At 36.4% G+C, this 27,762-nt stretch overlaps 1 protein-coding gene across 1 annotated transcript in view; it reads left to right on the top strand.

The window, feature by feature from the left end:
- The window catches only part of LOC141512609 (epoxide hydrolase 4-like), a 33,171-nt gene extending 6,721 nt beyond the window's left edge, over window positions 1–26,450 (top strand). Inside the window, exons 3-7 of the mRNA XM_074221688.1 lie at window positions 10,358–10,515; window positions 11,533–11,661; window positions 16,164–16,267; window positions 20,848–20,996; window positions 22,513–26,450. Of these exons, the coding sequence (XP_074077789.1) occupies window positions 10,358–10,515; window positions 11,533–11,661; window positions 16,164–16,267; window positions 20,848–20,996; window positions 22,513–22,744 (772 nt within the window). The 3' untranslated portion in view covers window positions 22,745–26,450. The remainder of the gene's footprint in view (window positions 1–10,357; window positions 10,516–11,532; window positions 11,662–16,163; window positions 16,268–20,847; window positions 20,997–22,512) is intronic.
- The last annotated feature ends 1,312 nt before the right edge of the window (window positions 26,451–27,762 follow it).

The following is a 27,762-nucleotide window of genomic DNA, read 5'->3' as shown; positions in this document are numbered from 1 at the left end:
CACACAAGTAACTATAATAGAAAACAAATTAGGTTTAGTGTCATAAGAGAGGTGTGCATAAAATATGATGGGGGTTAGAAGATCCATTTGGAAGAAGATCATTACTTGATTTCATGGAAGGGGGGCAGCATTTGATTTGGACCTTGATCAGTGGGTAAGATTTGGCAAGCAGCCACTGGGAGCTTTCCAGGTGGAGAGGCAAACAAGCACATGGAGCTTTTGGGGAATGGTAAATAGACAATTTTGCTGGAGCATATGGTGCCTGAGAGTAATGGGAAATAAAGCCAGAGAGATGGAATCATGGAAAGCTTTGAGAGATTAGACCTCATCCTATAGGCAAAAGAGAACTCCTGAAGACTTTTGAGCAAAATGAAGGACTCAGTCTTTGTTAAACAGAAGCATTTTCTAAATGATATGATCAGAACTCAAAATGTGAAATATTCAGACATATTATGGATAGTATATTTGAGGTAGTGAAAAATTAATTTCTTATCCTTGTGAAAGATATCCTCCTTTCCCTTGGTCATTAATAGTTTAGCAACTGATTCAAATAATCACAGATTACTAACAAGATGGTCATTGATGAGCTGCCTTTTACTTTTCAGCAAGAATGTTTATTCTATATTCACAAAATAATAAAACCCCAGAGTTGGAAGATTTCCAGGCTTCCTAGAATGACCCAGAGCATGAATCCCAACAACTTGAAAAACTTTAATGGTAGGGAACTGAATATTGTGGAATCAGACACTCCATTGCTGCACAGCTCTATTGTTTTTTTTTTCTCATAATGAGTCAAAATCTGCCTCCTGGTAATTTTTTTCCTGATGATTCTAGTTATATCCTGTGGGACCAAATAAAAGAGGTCAAATCCCCCTCCCACATAACAGCCTTTCAGACTTGATGATGACTCAGTCTTCATGGCAAGTAACTAGGTGGCACCACATGTATAGAGAGCTGGGCTTGGAATTCAGAAGACTCATCTATGAGTTCAAACTAGCCCCAGACACTTAACTAGCCATGTGACCTTGATCAAGTCACTTAACCCTGCTAGTCTCAGTTTCCTCATCTGTAAAATGAGCTGGAGAAGCTGTTCCAGTATCTTTTCCAAGAAAATCCCAAATGGGATCACAAAGACATGACTTAATATTTTGAGCTTTGTGACCTCCATCCATTCTGGTCAACTTTTTCAATGATCCAATTTATCCTAAAAATGTGCCTCAATCACTGGATGGAGTAGTACAGATGTGCCAAATCAATCAATTAACAAACATTTATTAAATATATTGAGGAGGGGTGGCTAGGTAGTAGATAAAGCACCGGCCCTGGAGTCAGGAGTACCTAGGTTCAAATCCGGTCTCAGACACTTAATAATTACCTAGCTGTGTGGCCTTGGGCAAGCAAGCCACTTAACCACGTTTGCCTTGCAAAAACCTAAAAAAAAAAGAAATAGAACACTAAATATATTGAGGATACAAGAAGAAGCAAAATTTTAAATTCCTGCAATCAAGAAGCTCACATTCATATGTTCCTATATTTATTGTCTCAATAATTGCATTAGCTTGTTTCCCATGTCACATTATTACCTCCTATTGAGTCTGCAGTCCACTGAAACCCCTATTTTGGATTATCATGCCTTGTGTTTAGCCCTATTGCATTTCATTTTTTGAGCTTATTTCTAGCCTGTGGAGGTCTTTGGATTCTGATTTAGCTGAAGCTATGCTTCTTGTTTTGTTTCATCTGTAAATCTGATGAGCAGTTTGTCTCTGCCTTTATCAAATCATGACAACAATGTTCAATAAAGTACAGGACTAAGTGGTGCAGTGAATAGAGCACCAGCCCTGGAGTCAGGAGTACCTGAGTTCAAATCTGGCCTCAGATACTTAATGATTACCTAGCTGCGTGGCCTTGGACAAGTCATTTAACCCCATTGCCTTGCAAAAAAATAAAATAAAATAAGTGCAGGGCCATCAATAATTACTGGGTTACTACCCTGAAGATCTATCAAGATGACATAAAATCATTAATGAATCCTCTTTGGGTCTAGTGTTTAAAATAGTTTCAAAATTTACTTAGCTGTAAATCCTTTTGCTGACCCACATCTTTCCACCTTGTCCACAAGAATTAACAGAAGAGCCTTTGCCAAAGTGGTTTGTTGGTGACCAGGTAGTAGATATCTATAGCATCCCCCAATCTACCAGTCTAGTAAACTTATCAAAGATAGAAAAAGAGGTTAGTGTGGCATGTCCTAATCTTGATGAAGCCATATACTAGTTCTTTGTATTTAGCTGTCCTTTTTCATTAGCCATCCCTTTATTCAGAGCTAGGGGTCAGTCATACATTTGCACCATCATGATAACCATACAGGGCTTGGAAAGCATTTTCTTCCTAAGGGCAGAGGGGAGGGTTTTTACTGGGCCTGCTCTATCTCTGGTGGCTGATGGCCTCATCCATTGACAGCACCCTTCTCTTGCCAAGCTCCATCCTTGGCAGTGTCACCTCACTTGTACAGCAACCCTTCCAGCAAGGCAGAACTCTCTGGATAGTTTCAGAGATGTCAAACTCAAAGTTAGTTCTTTGATTACTAAAGGCCATATGATGCCAACATAATTCCCAAATGCAGTAGGAACCAGATTAAAATGTAACTGAGAAATGTCTAACAAAATAAATGAAAATATAATACAACATAGATGATGCTAATTTGTGATTCTCTAAGTCAAAATTTAGCTTCAAGGATTTGTTTCTATTTGAGTTTAATACTTCTGATCTATAGTGCATACCCAGTTGTCCTAAGTGAAAATATTGCTATTTAACAACTTGTTGTTCAGTTGCATCTTTGTGACCCCATTTGGGGTTTTCTTGGCAAAGATACTGGAGTGGTTTGTCATTTCCTTCTTTTACATATGAGGAAACTGAGAAAAACGGTGAAGTGAGTTCATCAGGGTCATACAGCTAGGAAGTGTGCAAATCCAGATTTGAACCCATGAAAATGAGTCTTCCTGGTCCCAGGTCCAGAGCTCTTATCGACTGTTCCAGCTCATTGCCCAGTTAATAGTTTACTTTTCCTTTAATAGGGCAATGTGCCAAACCTGCCTATAATTTAGTTGCAAAGACTTAGAATAAGACTTTCAGTTTTTTGGTCACAGGCTTTTTAAATTTACATTTTGAGTTCTGAGTTGTCTCCTTCTCTCCCTCCCAATCCCACATTAGAGAAGGCCAATGTTTTATAGATGTGTGTGTGTGTGTGTGTGTGTGTGTGTGTGTGTGTGTAACCAAATACATACTTCCATATATTTGTAAACCCTTCATAGTTGATTTGAAAGATCATATTACTCAGAATAGCTTCGCTATTCACAGTTTCTCCTGTAATAATATTGCTGTTATATCTATAACCTCCTTTTGCTTCTTCTCATTTTCACTCTCCATCAGTTAATGTAAATCTTCCAGGTTTTTCTGAAATATTCTGTTCATCATTTCTCACAGCACAATAACATTCCATCAAAATCATATACCACAACTTGTTCAGCCATTCCTCAATTAATGGCCTTCAGCTCCATATTTAGTTCTTTGTCACCTCAAAGACAACTGCTTTAAATATTTTAGAATGAATAAGTTCTTTTCCTCTTTCCTTTATCACCTTGGGAAACAGACTTAACAGTGGCATTGCCGGATCAAAGAATCTACATTGATTTTTACCTCTGGGCATAATTCCAAATTGCTCTCCAAAGGTCATGGGCTTTTTCAGCAATTTGGTAAAGCTTATAGAACGCTTCTTAGAAAAGGTTTTTAAATATATAGGATTACATAATTATATTGAAACACAGTTTTCAATTTTTTTTAAAAAGCAACATAATCAAGTGAAGGTTCCCATATTAAGAAGTTCCAGCTTAGAAATTTGAATGCAGTCTTGAATTTGAACAGCTTTTGTTCAGCACTCTTTCTACTGTGCCACATAGTGAAATGCTGCCAGTGAAAAAATATGTACTAGGATTTTGCCAGGAAAGAAGGAAGGAAATAAGCATTTATTGAATAGCTCCTATATGCCAAGTCAAGTTATAAATAACATCTCATTTGATCTTCACAACAACCCTGGGAGGTTGGGACTGTAATTATCTTCATTTTACAGTTGTGGAAACAGATAAACAGAGGTTTAGTGACTTGTCCAGGGTCACCTAGCTAGTAAGTGTTTAAGGCTGGTTTTGATGAGTCTTCCTGATTCTAGGGCTGGCATTCTATCCACTGCCTCATCTAATTTCGTGAAGTCAAGCAAAACTAACCAATATTTACAAGCTCCATTCTCTTCACTTTTCTAAAAATTAAGACATCTACTCTTCCCCAAAACCATGGTTCCTTTCCCATTGATTTGAACTTTCAGAGGTTACTGACTACAGCTCAGCAACCCTATCTGTCCTTCCTTTTGGTACCCTAAGATGCTGTTCTTTTGGGTGATGTGATCTCAGGAAGAACTATTAGGCACCCTCTTACTATCTCCCCACTTATCCTGGTTATTAGCTCTCTATTGGTTCATTTCCTCCTATTCTTTCTAGCACAAAGATCATTATCCTTGGAAGGGAAGAAGTGAAAAATGAGCATTGAAAAGTTCTTTTCGGGGCAGCTAGGTGGCGCAGTGGACAAAGCACCGGCCCTGGAGTCAGGAGTACCTGGGTTCAAATCCAGTCTCAAACACTTAATAATTACCTAGCTGTGTGGCCTTGGGCAAGCCACTTAACCCCATTTGCCTTGCAAAAACTAAAAAACCTAAAAAAAAAAAAAGAAAAGAAAAAAGTTCTTTGTTCTCTTCTCATCATCCTATCCATTTAGGGTGGGAGTTCTCACCCTTCTTTGGTTTTCTTTTCTCCAATATTGTTTTTATGAAAGGCTTGATGGTATGGAAACTTTGATGGTATGCAAAGTACCTTTCTTACTTGCACCCTGAAAAAATAGGCAGTACAAGTTACAATTCCCATTCTAGAGTCAGAAAAGTCAGAGATTTCTCTATCTCGATATACCAACTGAAGTGTCAGAACCATGGGATTCAAACCCATTTCACTGACTCCAAGACTATCACCCTTCTACTCAAAAACACAGCCTCTCAAACTGCATCCTTATCACCATTTAAGAGTTGTCCATGAAACTGGATCAAAGCTTCAGAACTGAAAGGGACTTTAGAAGCCACAGTCCTTTGTTTTACAGATGAGGAAATTGAGGCCCAGGGAGGTTAATCATCTTGTTCACAGGAGCATGAATTTAGAGGTGGACATGACCTCAGAGGTCATGGACAACAATCCTATCAGTCTAAAGACAAGGGAACTGAATCCCAGTGGAGGCAGATGACATCCAATGACACAAAGATTGTGCCAGAAGCAGGATTTGAAACCCAGGTCTCTAACACTCAGGTTTCTAACACCAGAGAGGGTATTTTTACCCCTGCACAAGCTTTGCTTCCATAGACTTAAAAATTTTTTAAAAAATGTAATTCCTTATCTAACTAAAGGAAGTTATCAAAGACTTGATGCAAATAAATAAATACACACCAAGGTAGCTTGACCAGATACACTTGAAAATGAAGTTGACTTTTGTCAAGAAATGACATTCTGTTGTCCTTTCCCCTCCTCCTTCTGAATCAGTTTTAAAAATATTTTGAGCTGACAAAGCAGTTTCTTTGAGTGCTTAGAGTCCTTTTTTCTCACCAGCTGTATAAAATGCATTCATCAAAATTCTTGAGTGATGAGGCATGTGAGCATTTTACAAAAGGGTTATTTATGCCACTGAGCATAACAGCCCAACCTCTACAAGAAATCCAGAAATCAGAGGAAGAGAGGATGTTCTGCATCTAAAGTCTGTTCTAGTTATTTTAATATAGTAAAATCTGGGAAAGTGCCCATTGTGTTGATAAGCCCCTTGCTGTTAACTAGCTTGGCAGAAGCAAAAGGAAATATAGATGAAAAATAAGCCAAATAGTTTTTCTTGTTAAGTTTCTTTTAATCAAGTCTGACTCTTCAAGATCCTGTTCAGGGTTTTCTCAGCAAAGATGCTGGAGGGGGTTTGCCATTTCCTTTGGCAGCTCATTTTACAAATGAGGAAACTGAGGCAGACAGTGGTAAATGAAATGCCCAGGGTCACACAGCTAGAAAGTGTCTGAGTCTGAAACCAGGAAGATGAGTCTTCCTGACTCCAAGCTAGGTGTTCTCTCCACTTTACCTCTTTGCTGTCCCTCAAATAGTTGGTCAAATAAATGAAAATTGCCAAGATATTGCCATTCTTGAAGTCCCCTTCATTATTGCAATGAGATTTGACATTTTTTCTCAGGAACTAACTTAAGAGCTTGAGTGTAAACAACAGTATCCGGAAAAGATTTTTCTTATCATTGTAGGAAATGGGCATATGGATAATTTCACAAGTTTAATCAATAAATCAGTGAACATTTGTTGTGTACCTACCATGGATTGTGCCAAGCACTTTAGATTAAAAAAAGAAACAAAAGGTACTCTATCTCCTTAAAGAGCTCATAGTTTGTTGGAGAAGCTGAGAGTTGAAATGCAGATTACATGCCAGAACATTTTTTACTTAGGGCTGGAGCTTTTTGAACACAATATATTTTTCAATTAGTCTTTTGCATTTTACTAGAAGAATTGTCATTCTACCTGTTGGGAATTTCTAGTATATTATTTATCAAAATATAAGGAACTATTTAATTTTTAAAAAGTGTTGCCAGAGTTATTAACTGTGAAAGAAAACTTGTCTCATTTGGGAAAAAAAGATAAATTATTAAATATTTTGGTACATTAAAATATTTAATAATATGTAAGAAATTAAAAATAAAATATGACAAGTATAATCAGAACACCAAAATTTTGGCCTACAGAATCATCATTTGTTTACTAAACATGTAAGTATATTATTGTAATTTTATTATATATAATATAAATAAATCAAATTTATCATTTGAAATCATAAGTTATGGTATCAAATATTCAATTAAAACTAGCAAATATTGATTAGACACCAATTGTGTACAGAACAATCCATTTGCTGGAGTAGATGCAAAGTTTAGATTACTAATCCTTCCCTCATATAGCTATGGGAATATGGCACACACAAAAACAGAATCCAAAGAATATGATAAGTGAATTAGAGGTATATGAGAAAAGTACCATGGGAGGTCTATGATGGAATGTCATTACACAAAGAAGGAATCAGCATTCAAGGAAAAATTGAAGTGAATAGTGATGATGATTATGATCATGATAATATTATCATCAGCATAACTAACATGTATATAATACCTATAGCTTGCCAGGTACAGTGTTTTTACAAATACTGTTTCATTTTATCCTCACAACAAACCTGAGAGGTAGGTGCTATTATTATAATACTCATTTTACAGTTGAGAAAACTAAGGCAGACAGGAGTTAAAATGATTAGTAAATATCTGAGGTGAGATTTGAATTCAGGTCTTCCCATCTCCAGGCCTAACACTCTGTTGTCCTAGAATACTACAAACAAATTCATGTGTCTAGGAAAGCACCAAGTTATTCATTCTGACACCAAGATTAATGTAGAAAGGTAAGATGGGCACCAATTGTAGAGGAAGTTGGATGCCAGTCAAAAGAATCTAGACTCTTCTTCTTCTCCTCCTCCTTCTCCTACTCCTCCTACTACTACCACTAATAATAATAATAATTGTTATGATGATGATGATAATGATGATAAAGTAAACTACCATCACCCAACCTAGAAAGGGTATCAGCATTTCCAAAATCCCTCTTACATCAGTATAAAATGGGGACTATAATACTTGCACTACCTGCCCACTAACCACTGGCCATGGTGCTGACACTATTACAGTACTACCTGCTTCCTGTATTTCATTAGTCTAGGAATGTCACATTAGTCCAGGGACTGCCCAGACATCACAGCCATCCTACCCAGGCTAGACATTGGCTCTGCCTTATCCTGTATGCAAGGCAAGCAGGTAGGCAAGATTGGTCTCCCTTTCCCTCACCCTCACTCCTTTCCTTTGTTGAGGGTTTTCATCACAGTGATAACTTGACCTTGCTAGCTAAGGACTTGTGTTCTCCCAGTATCTGGTTATCAGTGCTGGTCTTCTTGGTGTGGAGAATTGTGAATAGAAGTCCTATTTCTGGCTAAAACTGTTTGTATTGCTTAGGGCAGGCATTTAAGATTGGTCTCCTTGTTCCTGGAGAATAAAGTTTCCTTACAGGACTTTTTTTCTCTGTGTATCTGACTGTGAGAGACTGGAAGGAATGAACTGGTACCTAATCACTGAGGGCTAATGTCCTAGGATGGCCTTAGTCTTTCAGACTTGTCTTTCCTTAAACTGTCACCTGAGTTATGATATTCTAAATCTTCACTCTTCCTTAGCAGTAGAGGGAGTGTAATGAGGGGAGGGGAAGACATCAGCTGTCAGAACAGTCATAAGTCTAAAGGTCAGTTTTGTACTTAATGCCTTCACGTCAACGTGAATGAATAAATGAATGAATGAATGGACATATATTAAGTGCTTACTGTTTACCAAGTATTGCGGATACAAACACAGAAAAGCAACAAGAGTTCCTCTTTCAAGGAGCATACATTCTAATAGGGAGACACTGCAATGACCCCCCCCCCCCGCTTCCTTGCTCTCATTCACCTCCTATATCAACCAGTTATCAGATCTTGTTTCTATCTTCTCCACATCTCTCATCAACCTTCTCTTCATTCATACAGCCTAACTAGGACATTTGACTTCTAATGCCTCAGTTGTCTCCTCTTCCAGTTCATCTTCCACATGGTGATTTTCCTAAAGTGACTGTCTGACCATTTCACACACAATTCTCTACTCCCTCAGCTCCATCTTTTGTTTTCTTTGGCTTCCTTCGAGATTCAGCTCAAATTCCAACTTTTGCAGATAAACCCACCCAAGCAAAATCCTTTCCTCTTTGGGCCTCTGTTTTCTCATCTGTAAAATGAGAGGATTCATCTTAATGCTTTCAAAGGTCCTTTCTTTCTGAAAAACTTCTGTGTTTTTTCTAATCTATTTTTTTATCATAAACCCTTTTCTCATCTGGAATGAAATCTCAATCTCTGGATTTCACAAAATCCTACAAACTCTTCTTTCATTAGTAATTTTTAGTTTCATCTTCCCAATATTTATTTCACTTCTATTCTTTGTTTGAAATCATTACCATAGGAGGATTTAAAAATAGCAGAGGTTTTATATTTTATTATTTCTATGGTAATTGGTAAAATTTTCTTTTATCTTTAAACTGTTTGATCCATTATTAAGCTGTTACTGCTTAAAAACAATGGGGCCCCATTGTACAGTGGAGCAAGGTGAGTAAAGTGTGCATCTTCAGGGAAATAAATAGATGGTTTCAAATGATCTTGCATTGAAAAATAAGTGAAGAAAAATTGGAGAAATTGGTCAAAGCTCATTATCTAGACCAGCATTTTACCATCTGCTGGTCTAGATAATGAGCTTTGACCAATTTCTCTAATTTTTCTTCACTTATTTTTTTTTGTCATCATGAAATCTTTTAATTACTCCTAGAAATAAAAGATGTGACTTCACACCAGCTGTAACTTAGCTTCTTCATTCAGTTAATGCTTCACAGATTGATAGTGTCAGATCATATAAAAATATAACAGAAAGGTGATTTTGACAACAAAGACAGCTCAGTTTGGTAGACTGTAAAAGGAAATGCTCCTCAAGGCAAAGAGAATCAGTTTCAAAAATCTGGCTCTCTCCTTAGTTGTCTGCCTCTGGACAAATCACCTCACCTCTCCTGGCCTCAGTTTCTTCATCTGTTCCAAGAAGGTGTTGAATCAGGTAATTGCTATAGTCTTTTCCAAACCTGAATTTGAGATCTCATATTCTTGTCTGATGAGGAAAACGAATGTTCCTGTCTTAAACATCATTTTGTCTCTGCTTACTAATAGACGCATCACTTCTCTTCCTGTTGAAGGTCACTAGGAAGGACTGTAGTTAAGCCTCTGGACCCAGATTCAGGAAGACCTGAGTTCAAATCCTTTCTCAAACCTACCAGTTGTTTACTACTTAACCTCAGTCTGCCTCAGTTCTCTCATCTGTAAGATGGGAATAATGATACCACCTACCAGACAGGGTTGTTATGAGGCACAAATGGGATAATATATATACATATATATATATATAGCATTTTGCAAATTTTAAAGCCTTATGTAAATATTAGTTACTCCTTTTCTTTATATTAAAGATGTATAAGTTTATGGTTTTTTGTTTAAAAATTCTTTAGTCTTCTTTAGTATTTATTTATTTAGTATTTATTTACATTGTGATAATTTAATCTCCTATGTTTAATTTCTCTTTCTGACACAGGTACTCTTGGCGTCACCAATTACGGGAATTTAAAAGTGAATATCGAGTTGTAGCTTTGGATTTGAGAGGCTATGGAGAAACAGATGCTCCCTCTCATCAAGAGAGCTATAAATTGGACTGCATTGTTGTGGACATCAAAGATATCTTAGACTCTTTAGGTATGTGAGCAACGAAAAGAGAGACTCATTCCTTTCACTAAGTAAATCCCTAGTGTGAACAGGAATCCAAAGGGGACTATTATATTTATCTAAAAGAATTAGAAGGTTTAAAAATAGTGTGGAACTACTGATTTACAAACAAGTATTTTCACTATTCATTCATTAAAAAAGAAGTCTCTGTGGAATCTTTCTTTAGCAACATCTTATTAGCCTAGATTAGCAAAGGGACCATAGATATCATTCCATTACAGTTTTTCTGAGCCTCAGTTTCTTCATCTATTAAAACTTGATAATACTTGTATTACCTACCTCATAACACTGATGAGTATGTATATATAGTAATTTGCAGACTTTATTGTACAAAATAAATTCAAACTATTATTTAGTCCAACCCCATCACTTCCCAGATGAGGAAAAAGAGAACCAGAAAGGGAAAATTATTTCCCCAAAATCACAAAGCTAGGGACATTGTTCTTCTAATTCCAGGTAGTAAAATTGCATTTCTTTAAAATAACTTCTACCATGATTTATTTATTTATTTATTTATTTATTTATTTATTTATTTATATGAATGTGTATCGATATCCAAGTAATGAAATTGCATTTCTTTAAAATAAATTCTACAGTGATATATATATATATATATATATATATATATATACATATATATATATCGATGTCCAAGTAATAAATTGCATTTCTTTAAAATAAATTCTACAATGATCTCTCTCTCTCTATCTATCTATCTATATATATATAATATATATAAATGTTAGTTGTTCTTACTAGAAGGTTCAGAAGGGCAAATATGAAGTAAAACCTGATTGTTGTTCATGAGGGTAGACCAATCTCTCCTTTGTGTCTTTCTGTCTTTCTTCTTTGTTTCTTTTTCTCTTTCCACCCCCTTTCATTCTTCTCCTCTCTTTTCCCCTCATATGAGTATGTATGGATGTGTGTATGTAAAATGTTTTGTGGATATACATGAGTAGGCATATATCTATGTGTTTCTCTTTTCAGGTTACAGTAAGTGTGTTCTGATTGGCCATGACTGGGGAGGGATGATTGCCTGGCTCATTGCCATCTGTTATCCAGAACTGGTGACCAAACTTGTTGTGATTAATTTTCCTCATCCAAATGTATTCACAGGTGAGTTTTACAAGTCACTACTCATAAGCTTCCATGTTTATGCCCAAGTCGATGGACATATAAAAATAGGCATTTGCACCAACCTTGCAGCTGGGTATGATGCAGTGACAACTAAATTGATCAATTAGTTGGCAATTATTTATTAAGCATTTATTAAGAGCCAGACACTGCGTTTGATGATAGGTGTTGGGGATTCAAAGAGGTAAATGAAACATGAAATGATCCCTGCCTTCAAGGAGCCTACATTCTATCAAGGAAGACCTGATGGACATAAGTATATCATATACCCACTTGTAAGCATATACGGGTGTATGTATTTACATATACAGGGTGGCAGCTAGATGGCACCATAGGGCATGGACCTCTCCCCCCCCCCGGAAGTCAGGAAGTTCTGAGTTCAAATCCAGACTCAGACCCTTCCTACTCATGGGACCCTAGGCAAATATGCCTGTTCCCTCTTCTGTAAAATGAAGATAACAATAGGACCCACCTTTCTGGGTTGCTATGAGGATCAAGTGAGATAATATTTGTAAAGCACTTTACAGAAGCTGTAAAAGTAGATGGGAGTCTGGTTGGGAAGGCTATAAAAGCTGGAATGTGATTCCCTAAGATTCTATAAGAATTTGAGTGGCATAGTCTTACCTTTATTTTGAAGTATCACTTTGACAGCTGCGTAGAGGATAGATTAAGGCAGCAATGTGGCCATAGTGCAAAGAGTTCAGGGCCTGGGACAAGGAAGACTCCTCTTCATGAGTTCAAATCTAGCCTCACTCTTATTAGCTGTGTGCCTGGACAGGTCACAGAAGTTGAGCTCATTTATATTTACTTTTAGCAAATGAGATTTCATTTATCCATTCTCACCTCTTCCACTGGCTCTTACCAAGCTTTCAGGAGCTCAAGTCAGGTTGATAAACATTTACTAGAGGCTTACATGAAAAGGGAGTAGTTCAGTAATGCTGAAGTGCCTAGAACACTGGAAGACTCATCTTCATGATTTCAAATCTGGCCTCAGGCACTTACTAGAAGGGTGACCCAGGGCAAGTCACTAAACTCCCAATTGCCAAAAAAAAAAGCCTTGGATTCCAACCCATAGTCATAAGAATTCCTCCTCCACCCTGCAGCACACCCAATAAGTGATAATCTAAGCTTTGCTCAAAGACCTGCCTTGCCTGAAAAATCCCCCCACAGTGGGATAGTCAAGTCTCTCCTAAACAAAGGGGGTCCATGCCAAATCTGAAGAAAGAGACTGGGGAGCTCCAAATTGATTATATAAGTAGTTTAATAATCAAAGTGAGAACTTAAATTGGGTCAGTCTAGGGTGGCAGCTAGACAGCATATTGGAATTTCCACAAAAACCCTCAACCCCCCCCCATAATAATTAAAGAAATTAGACAAAGGGAGAAGTTATAAAGCATTTTAGTGTGGATTGGCTTATATTTTTGAGTTCACTCTGCTCATGCCTGGACTTTGGTTCCAGATACCTGGGTGCCATATCAGTTCTGTTTTGGCTAGAGTCTACTGGGCCTTGCTGATGTCATGCCCCAGTCAGTGGGTTTTCTTTTGGCTTACATTAATCTTGTTTTCATTATTCATTGAGAGAGACTACATAATATTATTATTATAATGTCTTTCCCTTATAGAAACTTTTGCTAGGAACCCACCTTATTCATGACCTTTACTGCCTGAGATGTGCTAGAAAATGACTTTCACATTATTACAATTTTCACCAGTAGGGACCCCATAGCCCTCAATGAGGGGAAAAAAAAAAACATTATCTTCCCAGGAGGATAGAGCTAATTGTAGGAAGTTTTTCCTTATATCAAGCCTAAGTGAGTCTCTCTGAAACTTCTCACTGTCCCAAGTTCTGCAGAATATCTCATCCCCCAATCCAACAGCAGAGAATTTGAGTTTTAGATTTGGGCTACATTCTCACAGGCCTTTTCACCCATAACTTTGTATTGAACCATCTATATGTTTACCCAGATAACCCAGAAGTCTTTTTTTTTTTTTTGCCCAATTTATTCTGTCAGAGAGACAGCTGGCTAATCAGTTCAACTAAAATTACAGTCAGGGATGTTTCTAGAACTTCTATTGATAAGAACTAGGACACAGCCTGAGTCAATATGAGCATCAAAGAACATGTTCAGCTATTTATTTCTCTTTACAATTTGCCAACCATTCTATATTAAAGGCAGCTGAGTGCTGTAGTGGATAAAATGTTAGACTTCAAGAAAGGATGGATGACTAGATTTTAAACTCAACTTCAGATTCTTACCTAGCCATGTGACCCTGGACAGCTCAACCTTAGCCTCAGCCTCAGCTTTCTCACCTGTGAAGTGGGGAGAATAACCAGCACATTTCACAAAGATGAGATCCTGAGGCATTTTGCTCTGTGAATATTAGACCTAATAGTAGATACTCTTTCCTTAGTTTGACTGAGATCTCTAACCATGTTGCCAAATAGAGTTTCTTGCTAAATAGAGCTTTTTTTAAAAAATTACTTATTAATTTTTCCAATCATATGCAAAGATAGTTTTTAACACTTCTCTGCCTTAAGCTAGTACATAATCTGATATAGGTCATACATGCACAATCATATTAAACATATTTCCATATCAGTCATGCTATGAAAGAAGAATCAGAACAAAAGCAAAAAAAACAAATTTAAGAAGTGAAAATAGCATGCTTTAACCTGCATTTCAGTTCCATAGTTCTTTCTCTGGATATGGATCTAAATAATATTTTTTAGAAAAAACTTAATACTTATCCAGATCACATTTCTGAAAACTTTATCTCTCTGAACCAAAAAGTAAGCAAAAATAATTGTCTTAGTGGCCTCTGAGTATTGAGGAAAATAGCTATCCCAAAGCCCATGGACTTAGTACTTTGATACCTTCACCCAGACAACAGATTGAGATGAGTGTGTTAAAAGCAATGAACACCCAAGAACAATTGTGAAAAGGGACAGTGTCGAACATAAGGGACTGAATTTTAAAATATACAACAACCTAGGGCTTGTTCTATTAGAACACTGCATAATAACTGACCATAGATTTTGAGTTAGAAAAAGCCTTGAGGTCACTTGGATGGGACCTATCAAACAAATGCCCTCCAAAATTTGAGCTACCTTATGATCAGAGAGAAGTTTCTACAAGGGAGAAAATCTTAATCCACAATCTTTGAGGGTGGTTGATTTAATGAAGTCTCAATTCCCCTTCCTTCTCCCTTGTTCATCCTATGATACTATGGAAACATTTTAAACAATAACAACAGATAATTACCCTCTCATATATCCTTGGAGACATGTTGAGTCACTCTGGAGTGAATTTAAGAGGTAGAGGCCAAGACTCAGACTGCATGAATTTCAGGGATGATACTGTACAAACTAACCTGAGTTTGGGTAGTATCCGGCCTTTCCCTTCCCTTTTTTTGCAGTGGTCTTCACAATGTGTCTCCCTGACTTTCACAGAAGTTGGTGAATTCTTTGAACATCTAATATGCTCCTGTTAAAAAGAAATGTAAAACTATATCACCATGACACAGCAGTTCATATGATCCAGACAATGGGATCATTTTAATGAATCAATGAAAAAAAACTTGATTAGATGCCACAAATAATACTAAACCCAGGGAAACAAATGCAGATAGACCCTGCCCTCAAGGAGCTTCTGACACAGGGAAACTATACAGATATAAGACCAGAGACCAAGAAAGAGTATTTTAGTTTGGGAAGTCATGGGGATGGTAAAGAGAATCCATTGACAAGCCCTTTCCAGAAGCAGTGAGGGAGAGTGGATTTGATTACTGTTTCCAGAACAGGAGATGTAAAACTAGGGTGAATATAAAGAACATATGCTCAAGGCAGGGGAATGGGCAAGAAAATTGGCAGGTAGATGACTGGATGAGATATAAAGCACGATATGAGATGAAGTCACCATGGAACAAGGCCATTTTGATATTTCATTAACAAAAATTAATTGACAGCTAAGTGATGAAGTGGTTAGAGTGTTTGTTGGCTGTGGAGTTAAGAAGACATGAGTTCCAACTCTGCCTCAGATATGGTCCAGCTGTGTGATGCTGGGCAAATCCCTTGATCTCTTGAAGTCTTAGTATCCTCATCTGTTAAATGGAGATGATACCTTATTGGGTTGAGATAACATATGTAAAAGTACTAACCCTTCCTGTTATTATTTTTTAATATTATTATTTTTTAAATACTTTTAGTATGTGACCTAAGATAGACCTATTTCATATTAAATTCCTCTCTAGAGAGTAAAAGCTTTTTTGTATTTATATCTATTTAGAGATTATCCCTATTAACATTTCTTAAATGTTAGTATTCCTTAAATGTACATTTATATCCCCACCTAAATCAGCATGTAGTAGGGCTAATTGATTAACTTCCTTATAGTCTTAACTCAGTTTATTGCCTGTCCAGTCATTTTTTTCCCCTCCCCAGTTTAGCAATTTTTGCTTTTAATTCCTGTGCATTTTTGTTTCAGAATACATCCTCTGGCACCCTACACAGCTCATCAAATCTGGTTACTACTTCTTCTTTCAAATGCCCTGGTTCCCAGAATTCATGTTCACCATAAATGATTTCAAGGTGAGGTTATGGAAATGATAGTATCAATATTCCTGAGAAAGTTTTTAAGCAAATTTGGTACTTTTTAAAAAAAACCAACACATGGGCAATGGGGAACTGTACCATATGATTTTAAATTTTCACCTAATTGCTTTGTTTATTTTCCAGGTTGCTATTTTCTCTATTTTAGGCAAAGGTCCTCATTCAGTAACATTTCAGGGTCTCCATTCCAGACTGCATCTTGTAGAAAGCCTTTAAAAACCTGCCATTAGTCTAAATGCTTGGTGTGCTGGCATTTGAACTGTTCCCATAAAAAGCCAGGCACTGCCAAGTTTGTGTTGGTGAAGAAGGGAGGGCAAGGAGGGGTGGAGATGTTAAGAGGAGAGATAGAGAAAAAGGTGACCGCAGTGGATAAAGGAATTCTAAAGATGATCACCAGTTTATTTATACAGAGCACACTGAAATGATGTCACCATTTTGTACTTACAAACAACAAATAATTAGGCTTAAAATCATTCAAGAACATCATAAAATACTATACAATGAAGTGTCAAATTGAACAGAATCAGTAAATACTTTGGACAGTCAGGGGAGTAGTAAATGTTGATTGGAATTGCCTTTCCCCATCAATCATCCCTTCTCTCTTCTTTTTTAATCAGTCTCCATTTTTCAACTCTTTCCTTACCTGTATAGATCTAAGCATCTACTATCCTTTAAAGTGACTCATTAGATCCTGAAATCCTCTCAAGTTTTCTTCATCCTGAATGTAGCCTTGGGGCTCTGGAATCCTTATTTCAATTTCCTCTCAAACTGACAAGACTACATCTCCTTCAGGTTTCTAGGGATTCCTTTGAGAGATTGAGGGTGTCCTTCTTTAGCGATGTCTGTTTGAGATCTCACTGTGTTGTGTTCTTCCCTGATCAACTTCTAGTTACAGTTAATATCTCCCTTAAGTGATTTGTTCAGGGTCACATAACTAGTTAAGTGTCTGAGACTGGATTTGTACTGAGGACTTCCTGACTCCAGATCCAGGACTCTATCCACTGTGCCACTTAACTACAACTTATCATCAATAAAAAACATATCATCAATTCCCCCACAGTGATTTAGATCCCAGAATCATTCAACTCATTGACATTAATTAGCTTTTACAGAGATGTTTACTGAAAAAATATAGTAAGAACAGAAGTCCAAACATTTGCCCTCAATCCTCTGAGGCACACTTTCCCTTATATAGCCTCAGTCCTTAGTAAATCATTATTGCTTGTTGATTTGTATTCTCTGTAGTGCCAAAGTCAGGGAATCAGTTGAGACTTCAGCCCTCCTGGCACTCAACTATCTACAAAATTTTAGATGGACTCCACCTTTTGGATCTGTGACAGAGAAGAGGTCTGGATCTCCTCTCTTGCCCTTTTGTAGCTCACAAGATCATAATTTAGATGTTGCTTCTTTTTCTTAGAAAGAATAAAAGCAACACTTTTGCCTTTCAACAAGAGCAGGGCAGTGTGTTCCCTCCTTGGGTGTCTTTTTTTTTAAAATGGAATTCCAAAATCTTTCTTTCCCCCTTGGTTAGCCTACCTGTCACGGAATAGAACTGCCCATGATCCCGAATCCACTTTAGAAGGGGGAATTAATTCCAACTGAGCTCATTGCTCTTGTTCACATCAGATCTGTACTTGCTATGTTTCTTTGTCTCCCTCCTCAATTTAGTGTTGCTTTCTTTACTTGTTGAGCCTATCATCCCATCATTTCCTGCACAACCTCTTTAGATCTGCTTTTGAATCTAAATGCTTCAATGACTTTCCTAATTTCAGAATTCCTTGGCCTTATCTCAGCCCCAACTTTGCTTCAGTATTGTTGACTCTCCTGCATTCTTCCCCTTCTTATCACCCTTGCAATGTGTTGTCTTCCTCCATTAGAAGATAAGCTCCTAGAGGACCAGGACAATCTTCCTTTTTGTTTTGTTCATAGAGTGCCCTATTCTTGTCTTTTTTTTAAATTTATTTTTATTAAAGATATTATTTGAGTTTTACAATTTTCCCCCCACTCTTACTTCCCTCCCCCCACCCCCCCCATGGAAAGCAGTCTGTCAGTCTTTACTTTGTTTTCATGTTGTACATTGATTCAGATTGGGTGTAATGAGAGAGAAATCATATTCTTAAAGAAGAGACGAGAAGTCTAAGAGGTAACAAGATCAGACAATAAGATATCTGGTTTTTTTTTTTCCTAAATTAAAGGGAATAGTCCTTGCACTTTGTTCAAACTCCACATCTCCTTATCTGGATACAGATGGCACTTTGCGTTGCAGACAACCCAAAAATGTTCCTGATTGTTGCACTGATGGAATGAGTGAGTCCATCAAGGTTGATCATTGCCCCATGTTGCTGTTAGGGTGTGCAGTGTTTTTCTGGTTCTACTCATCTCACTCAGCATCAGTTCATGCAGATCCCTCCAGGTTTCACTGACCTACTCTTGTCTTGACCTCCTTCTAGAGATTCATTCTTTGGCTTCTGTGATGTTGCTTTTCCATGGTTCTCCTTTGAACCTGTCTGAATACTCCTTTTAATGTGAAAACAATGATGATGATAGGATTTAAATAGTGTTTTACAGTTTGCAAAGTGCTTTACATATAGTATCTCAGTTGATCCTTATAACAGGTACCATTATTCTCATTATTTCTCTCCCATTTTCATTCTCCTTTATTTGTTTAGTGCCTTTCTCAAAAGCCTACATGTTCCCTAAGACTTTGCTTTTGGCCTCTTCTTTTCTTCTTCTCCTTTATGATTTCAAGATTACCAGAGGACTCCCAAATTTAAATATCCCATCCCAAGCTCTTCCCTGAATTCCAGTCCAGCAACACAACCTGGAAAACTCCACCTCTTGCCCATTTTCTTTGTTCGATACTTACCATACTCCCAGAAATCCAAGTTTGAAAACTTAGTTATATCCCTCTTTCACTGTCTACCAACCCTTGACAGGTTTTGTTAATTTTGTTTCTGTATCATTTCTCCCATTTATTCCTTTCTCTCTCAAACTGAAGGTCTGTTAGGCCTCATTACCTGTCATCTGAATTATTCTAAAAGCCCTTGAACTGGTTCCCCTACTTTCAGTATCCTTTCTCTTCAAATCATCTTTCACAACTGCCAAAACCATCATCCCTAGGTAAAGGACTATGTCACACTCCTACTCAAAAGTCTTCAGTGACCCATTATTGCCTCTAACATAAAATTCAAATTCTGTAGACCCTCATTTAAATACCTATCTAGTTTAACTCCAACCTTCATTTTGAACCCAGGGACTCCTGACTCCAGGGCCGGTGCTTTATCCACTGCACCACCTAGCCGCCCCCATTTTTAACCTTATTTCGCATTACACTCCTCTCTGTATTCTTTGTTCCACATATTCCTTAAATTGAATATTCCATCTCCTTCCTCCATCTTGGTATGTACCCTTTCCTTACCTCACAATGTCTGTCACAGAGTAGGCACTTAATAAATGTTTATTGAATGAATGAATCTCCACCCCTTAGACTCCTAATGCTTTTTTCAAAGCCCAGTGCTGGTGTAAGCAATGAAAACCCCTAAGACAGAGTTTTTATTAATTAGGCTAGCCAGCAATCAAAAAACTGATGGTCAATAGTTTCTCTCAGTAATAAAAGATATTTAATGGAAATCCTGAAAGCCTTAAATTCTTTCTTGAACGGGAACTCCTTTGACAAATGAAAAGCAGCCCTAGTTGGTGAACATTTAATGAGGAGGTGGGCTAAAGGTTTTCAGATGAGAATGTGACTTGATCATGAAACTCAGTGGTGTTCAGCACTTTGCACAGGGAGATCCCACTCCATCCAAACCATTCTGGTTAGTTTTCTCCTTCATGAGAAGAAAGGTTTTCTCCTTTATCACCCTGAACTTTAATAGAGGGGTACAAGGACAAAGGGCTCTTTTCTCTAGGGTAAGAGCTTCCCCGGACTGGATTCTGTTTATGCAGAAATTAGGTCTTCTAGTGCTCTTGGAGTGCTAAGAGCAAATAGTCATGTCCTTCATGGACTGACTTTTTAACAAGAGCTGGGCCTTAATGGGGAAATTGGGGAGAAAAGCCTGAATGCCAATTTAATGATTTGTTATTAATATAAAAGTAAAATAATTTATCTTACCTGAATCCCCCCACTACTAGTGTTTTCTCCTTCCTCAACTATTCCTAGAGTTCTCTTTTGCCTCCATCATAATCTTTCTTGTATCATTTATTCATTTACACATTATATCTCTCTCTTAATAATGTAAACCTCTTGAGAGGAGGGATCCATTCCTTGTATAACCAGCACGCAGAAAGATTGCTTATATACATAGTAACAGCTTAATAAATATTGGTTGTATTGAATTGACTCAGGCAAAGTTTCAAGGTGATGGGTCTCCTAGAATTTGGATGCACATACAGGAAAAGTATCACAAGCTATCAATGAGTGTGGGGCATGTGAGGATAGTGAGCAGACTGATCTGTCTAGAGGAGGGGGTACCTGCTGCCCCCCACCTCAATCTCTCATCAGAAGGCAATGATTAGATTTATGAACAACAGATGAAGGACTCACCTTTTCTCTACCATAGGCTCTGAAACATTTATTTACTAGCCAGAGGACTGGCATTGGAAAAAAAGGGTGCAGATTAACCCTAGAAGATCTTGAAGCCTATGTTTATGTCTTTTCTCAACCTGGAGCACTCACGGGCCCAATTAACCATTTCCGAAATATCTTCAGGTCAGTGTCTTTTGGCTGGGCAAAATATTCCAGTTGAATTCTGGAAATCCAAGGCCTCATCTCAAGGACAGGAGAGGAGAGTGCCATCTTTTTTTTTAATCTTTGGGGGAAATTTGGTTGTGTGGGTTTGGTTCATTAGTCTGCTTTGCTTTTTGTATCACTAGGAACAATGGAAACTTTTTTTCTGTGAAATTTATCTTATTTTTTTCTAAGAGGGTGGGAATTTACAGCTTATTAGTCATGGAAGGGGGAAACTCTAGTCTGTGTCACTTGCTGCTAACAGTTTGTGGAAATCACACAAACCAGCATGTTTTGTGATTGAAAGGAATGATTTACATCCTAATAAATGGAGGGAAGATCTGGCCATTGTTCTACCTCCTTCCTGTATGACATAGTTTGGTATGCAATAGTTAATAAATTAACATGGCATTAAATAGTTGTTTATTATTATAATTACTATTATAATTATAACATAATTATTATAAAATAAATGATATCATTAGTAGAACAAAATATTAGATATGAGAAATGATATTTAAGCCTGATTAAATACATAAGAAAATTTCTGAGTACAGATGTCGATTAAAAAAAAAAATCTCAGAAATTATTTGCAAGCATCACTAAATATGTTTATAGAACAGCTAAGGTATATATTGGATAGAGCACCAGACCTAGAGTTAGGAAGATTGCCCAGAGTTCAAATCTGACTTCAACCCAAGCAACTCATTTATTCTTATTTTCCTCAGTTTCATCATTTGTAGAATGAGCTAGAAGAAGAAATGACAAAACACCCCATTAACTTTACTTAGAAAACCCCAAATGGTATTATGAAGAGTCAGATAGTCTTAAATAGTGAGATATGACTTTAACAAAATGAATGATAATTATAGGGAAACAGTCTTCTTTTTTTCAACACAGTAAAACAACTCTATGCCAACACAGTCACAAAACAGACACAAGACCGTGTCATCCCTTTCATCCTATCATTCAGAAATTCTTATGTATCTTTTTTAAAAAAGTAAATGAATTAAGGTAGCTAGGTGATGCAATGGATAGAGCATGGGCCCTGGAGTCATGAGGACCTGAGTTCAAATGCGACCACAAACACTTAACCCTATTGCAAATTAAATGAATCTTCTTAAATAAATTAACCCACTAGAATCAAATTTAAATTAAGTGGATCACTAAGAGTCAGGAAAACCTGATTTTGAATCCTATCTTAGATACTAGCTTTATGAATTTAAAGCAAGTCCTTTGATATCTCTCGGCCTCAGTTTCTTCAATAGGGATAACCTAAGGAAAATAAGGCATCTACTTCTCAAATGATATATATAATACATGCAAAATACTTTGTAATTCTTAAAGTCCTAATCAAATATTAGGACTAAAATATTATTTAGAGAGAATTTTAATATAGAGGCTGGTTCCCCAGGAGAGCATATACTGTCACATTAGAAAAAGATGATGTATTAATTTTGAGTATGAATTTTAAGCCCCCTGTATCTTTTCTTTACAGCTGCCTGCCACTAAAGTATCATCAGGTGACCACCCCAACATTGCTCTTGTGGGGAGAAAGAGATGCATTTATGGATGTGGAGATGGCCGAAGTCACAAGGATTTATGTCAAGAGCCATTTCAGGCTAACAATTTTGTCTGAAGCAAGCCATTGGCTTCAGCAAGATCAGCCCGACATAGTGAATAAATTAATATGGACATTTCTCAAAGAAGAAATGAGGAAAAATGAGTAATTTTAAGGACAAGTGAAAAGCACACAACAGCCAAAAAATTGATGTGAAAGGGGTCTATATTTTCAGCATTCTGTTTAGGCTTTGTTAGGGAAGACACTATTGTTATTGTCTGTTTTGTGACTATGCTGGCACAGGGTGTTTCACTATGTTGAAAAAAGAAGATTGTGTAAGACCGTGTCATATTAATGTGGGCTTTTTCCCCCCGTTCTTCTGTTTTGCACATAAAATACCTGCCTTAAAAATATATTTACTTATCTAAAAAAATGAAATTATGTGAATTGATTTTTTAAAATTTTCTTTATGTTAACATGTGGTGCCTTTTACGAATTTAAAATGAGAAGATGTGTGTGCCATATGAAAAGACATTTATGTGAAGATATCAGTTTTCATTTTATTAACGGAAAAGTTTTGGTTTGTTTTGACTTTTTTTTAACCATTAGAAAGTCTGTTACCAAATCTTTGGTCCCATGGCATGTTACCATGTTAATTTGAAGACAGTTATATTTAGAGGTGTTTGGATTCTTTAGGAGACTTAAGATTACCCTCTTGTGCTGTGAACTTCTCACTATCAGTGATTTGTGAAAATTGGTTTTACACAGCCTAATAAGTGGCAGAAAAAAATGGAACTTTATATATAGAATTTACTTAATATGTGAATGCTGTTTGTTCAGGCTTGCACCCTTATGTCAGTTGTTGTTATTAGTTAAAGTGAAATTTACTTTATTTTTATAATAAAATAGTAATATATTTACCATAATATTGCTTACAGTGATAATATTGTAACATATTTACAGGGCATTTATTTATGGGCAATTAGGTGGTTCAGTAGATAGAGGGGCCAAGTCTAGAATCAGGAATAACTGAGTTCAAATCTTGCCTCAGACATTTTAGTAGCTGGGTGATGCTGGGTAAGTCACTTAACCCTATTGGCTTTAGTTCTTCAAGCTGTAAATTTGCCTGGAGAAGGAAATGGCAAACTCTTTGGTATCTTTGCGAAGAAAAATCCCAAAAGAACCACAAAAAGTTGAATACAACTAAAATGACTAAATAGCAAAATACATTTACAATGATTTTATTCTTTATATATATCCCTATATTCATCTCAAAACATTTCAAAATGAAAAAGTGGGGGGGGGATATCAACATAAAATATTATTCTGATTTATCCATTTAATCAACCACATCCATTAGAGCACTCAAAAGACTCCTTCTCTTGCACAAATGGATGTTCAATACAAGAAGAATTTTATTGACTGATGTGTCCAGCAATATGGGGAAACAGAAGCATTTTAAGTGCCTGCTCTCAGAAAGCTTTAAAACTAGTTTAAAACGTATGTTTAATGTCCCAAAGGAGAATTATGAAACAAAGTGAAGGCTGCCCTTGTCCAGACTCTGAGTGACACTTCTTTGGCAGGACAAAGGATGGGTAACATTGGGGCAATGACCAGAGCAGAGAGAGGCAAACCAAAGGGTAATTAGATTGAAAAATAATTCCTCAAAATAATTGCTAGCATTTATATAGACTATTAAGGTTTGCAAAGTATTTTAGGGTATCTTATTTGATTCTCACAAGTCTGGGGAGTAGTCACAATTAAATTCTCATTTTAGAGGTAGGATAAATTGAGGCTGGGAGAGATTATGGCCTAGGGCTATATGCCCAGTAAGCATTTGAGACAGGATTCAAATATATGTAATCCTGACCCCAAGTCCAGTATTCCAACTATTGCATTTTGCATCGTTAAAGATAACCAAATCCATTTAAGTAAGATTCATTATACCTCAGTGCTAATTTTTAGGGAAAGAAGAGCATGAGAATTATTCTTTCTCTGCTTATGATATTATAGTATCTAAATAAATAAAATTAAAATTAAATTTTTTTAAAATTTATTATAGTACCCATGTTATCACATCTGGTTTTTATTAGTAACCTGATAACACTCCAATAAACCAAAAAAGTTCTACTTTGTAATCAAGGTTTGACAATGTACTAATTCTATGGAAATGAAGAGAAGTCAGTAATTAACAAATATAAAGTCATACTAATTTGTGTTCTTTAAGTAATAATAGCTGACACTTATATAGGTGTTAACGCTTACTAGGTGCTAAAACTTGATGATTATTGTCTCATTTGATCCTCAAAAACAACCTTGGGAAGTAGGTTGTAGAATATTATTATTATTCACATTTTAAAGATGAGAAAACTGAGGCAAACAGAGGTTAAGTGACTTGCTCAGTCCTGGACTCCAGGTCAGGTGTGATATTATTATTGTAAAAGGATTTCAAGTTTACAAAATATCACTTACCACAATGTTGTGAAGCTATGCAATGGTGTGTAGTGGACAGTGCCCAGTACCTAGAATCAGTTAAGTGTTGACTTCAAATTCTGCCTTAGATATATACTTTTTTTGTGATCTGGGGAAAGTCACTTACTCATTCTGTGACTCAGTTTCCTCTTCAATGAAACCAGGAAATTTTACTCAGGGGCATCTAAATTCCTTTTTAGCTCTTAATTTTTGATCCTATTATTTTTCCCATTTTTCAAATGAGGAAATGGACATTATATGATTTGGATAGGGTCACTTAATCAATGTCTGTACCAGCACCGACTCCTCCTGGCCCCTTGACTCTAAAACTAGTACTTGACATGGTACTGTACAAGACATCACTAATGCTATAAGATATATAAGAAACTTGGCTCACAACCCCTTTACTTATTAGATCCCCTTAAAATCATTTATAGACTATTAGAACCAAAACTACTAATAGCAATTGTTCAGGTACTCCATTTGCATTCAGCAAATTTTGTGAATTGTCCAATAAAACAGTCTTGTAGACTCTCAAAGGGCCCAGGATCTGTGAAATACAAATTTTTATTTTCTGTGTGGTTGACGTATATGACTGCATTTATGTGGAAGACAACATGAAAGAGAGGATCCCTTGGCTAGATGTGTCCAATAGAATGAATATAATTTGATTCTTGATGCTTTGAACCTCATAATTTGGAAGAGTATGTGAATGAATAGTGATAAAGACTGAATGGTAGCATGGAAGGATACAGAGTGCCTCCTGCCTACATTTTGCTTCTTTAGGTTACATAGTACAAAATAATATATTCTTAGTCTAAAATCTTTGATCTCCCAAATATGAGAAATGCTAATCAATACTTAATCAATATTATGGGAAAACAATATTCTGCATGGAAATTCTTTTTGAAAATTTAACAGTTTCCGGGGCAGCTAGGTGGTGCAGTAAATAGCATAGCCTCATATAATTAGTTGTGTGATCCTGGACAAGTCACTTAACTCTTTTTGCCTCAATTCCTTGCCAATTTATAACCCATCCCTTAGGCCTCTCCTTCACCGTTAGTACAAGAAAGTCTCCTTGAATTGATTAGGAACCTGCCTTCCTGATTACTTTACTTAAGCATCTCACTTTTGACAAGTGAGAAGCAAAAATCTTGGGAAAAGTGATTAAAGGAAGATTGTTTTTTTAAGAAAATTATACTTGAGGGTGTGCAGACATTTTACATAATTAGTATTCTGCGGTTGTTAACCTATATTCTGATCACTTGCTTAAACTAGACTTTGGAATTTTGTCTGTTGTTTGAGAATATTATATATATATTATAATTTCAAAATTGTTTGTGCCAGAGAGATTTTCAAAGATATAAGGAAACTGTCCATTTTTGAATCTTTCTATCTCTAAGCCCAAAATGCTTAGATTAGAAAACTTAATAAATTAAGTAAGCTTTTGCTTAAAACAGAGTATAGAACTTTTTTTCTATACTAGTTCTCAATTAAATTCAGTAATACTGATAAATGTTTTAACAACTAGCTCTCCAAAAACACTTTTTAAGCTAAAACGAATGATTAATATTGTCTCCATCACTTTCTTAAATCTAGACAAACAATGAAACAATAAACTAAGTCCTGATTTGAGGCTGGGGTAAATGCTCACACTACAAATTTAACAAATTAACTCTAGCATATCCCAACAGCCCCAGCACTCCACAATTCAGTTGATCTAATGTCAGAGAAACTAGGAACTTGTCAGAGGCCACAGTATTAAGTAACAATGGAAAAAATTGAACCCAAGTCATTAGCTCTTATCTATAGCATGGAGACCTTGGAAAGAAATGCTTCAAAATATGACATTGATTCCTGGTAAAATTCTAGAATAGAATTAAAAGGTGATTCATGAGCATTAATTAGTTCTCTTCTATATGATAGCCTTTTAAATATATGAAGACAATTCTTCTGTCCCCTTAAGTCTTCTCTAGGTTAACCACCCCCCCATTTCCTTCAAATGCTTCTCAGATATAATGAACTCAGTTCCACACTCTGGTTGCCTTTTGGATGTTTTCAAGACAATTAGTGTATTTCCTAAAAGGTAGTAAACTAAAAATAATATTAAAAATGTAAGGGGCAACTAGGTGGTACAGTGGATAGAGCACAAGCCCAGGAGTCAGGAGTACCTGAGTTCAAATCCGGCCTCAGACACTTAATAATTACCTAGCTGTGTGGCCTTGGGCAAGCCACTTAACCCCATTTGCCTTGCAAAAAAAAAAAACCCAAAAAAAAGAATGTAGCATGACTTATGGTATTGTGGGAGTTAAACATTTTGATTCCTGGATGCTATGCCTTTCTTATGTAGTCTAATACCATATAAGCTATCTTAACTATCTCACTGCTGACTTATATACTGAGTATGTACTAAGTAACCCAGATCACATTTGGACAAATTCTTGTCATGCTTGCCCAATTTTGTTTTTGTGAAATTGATTTTTTAATCCCAAATATAAGATTTTACATTTATTTCTATTGACTTTCATATTACTCAATTTGACTCAAAGTATAATGTCAAGTTCTTTTTGAATCCTGTCCAACAGCATATTAGTAATTCTTTCCTGATTTCTGTCATTTGCAAATTTGATAAACCTGTCGTCTTTTTTTTTTTTTTAAATTTTAAAGTACAGCACAAATACTGGGTTTTTTATTATAACATGTACAACTGATTTC

Source organism: Macrotis lagotis, chromosome 2 (assembly GCF_037893015.1).
Source record: "Macrotis lagotis isolate mMagLag1 chromosome 2, bilby.v1.9.chrom.fasta, whole genome shotgun sequence".
NCBI lineage: Eukaryota > Metazoa > Chordata > Mammalia > Peramelemorphia > Peramelidae > Macrotis > Macrotis lagotis.
Note: the sequence above shows the minus strand (reverse complement) of the source record. Positions and strands in the feature narration are given on the sequence as shown.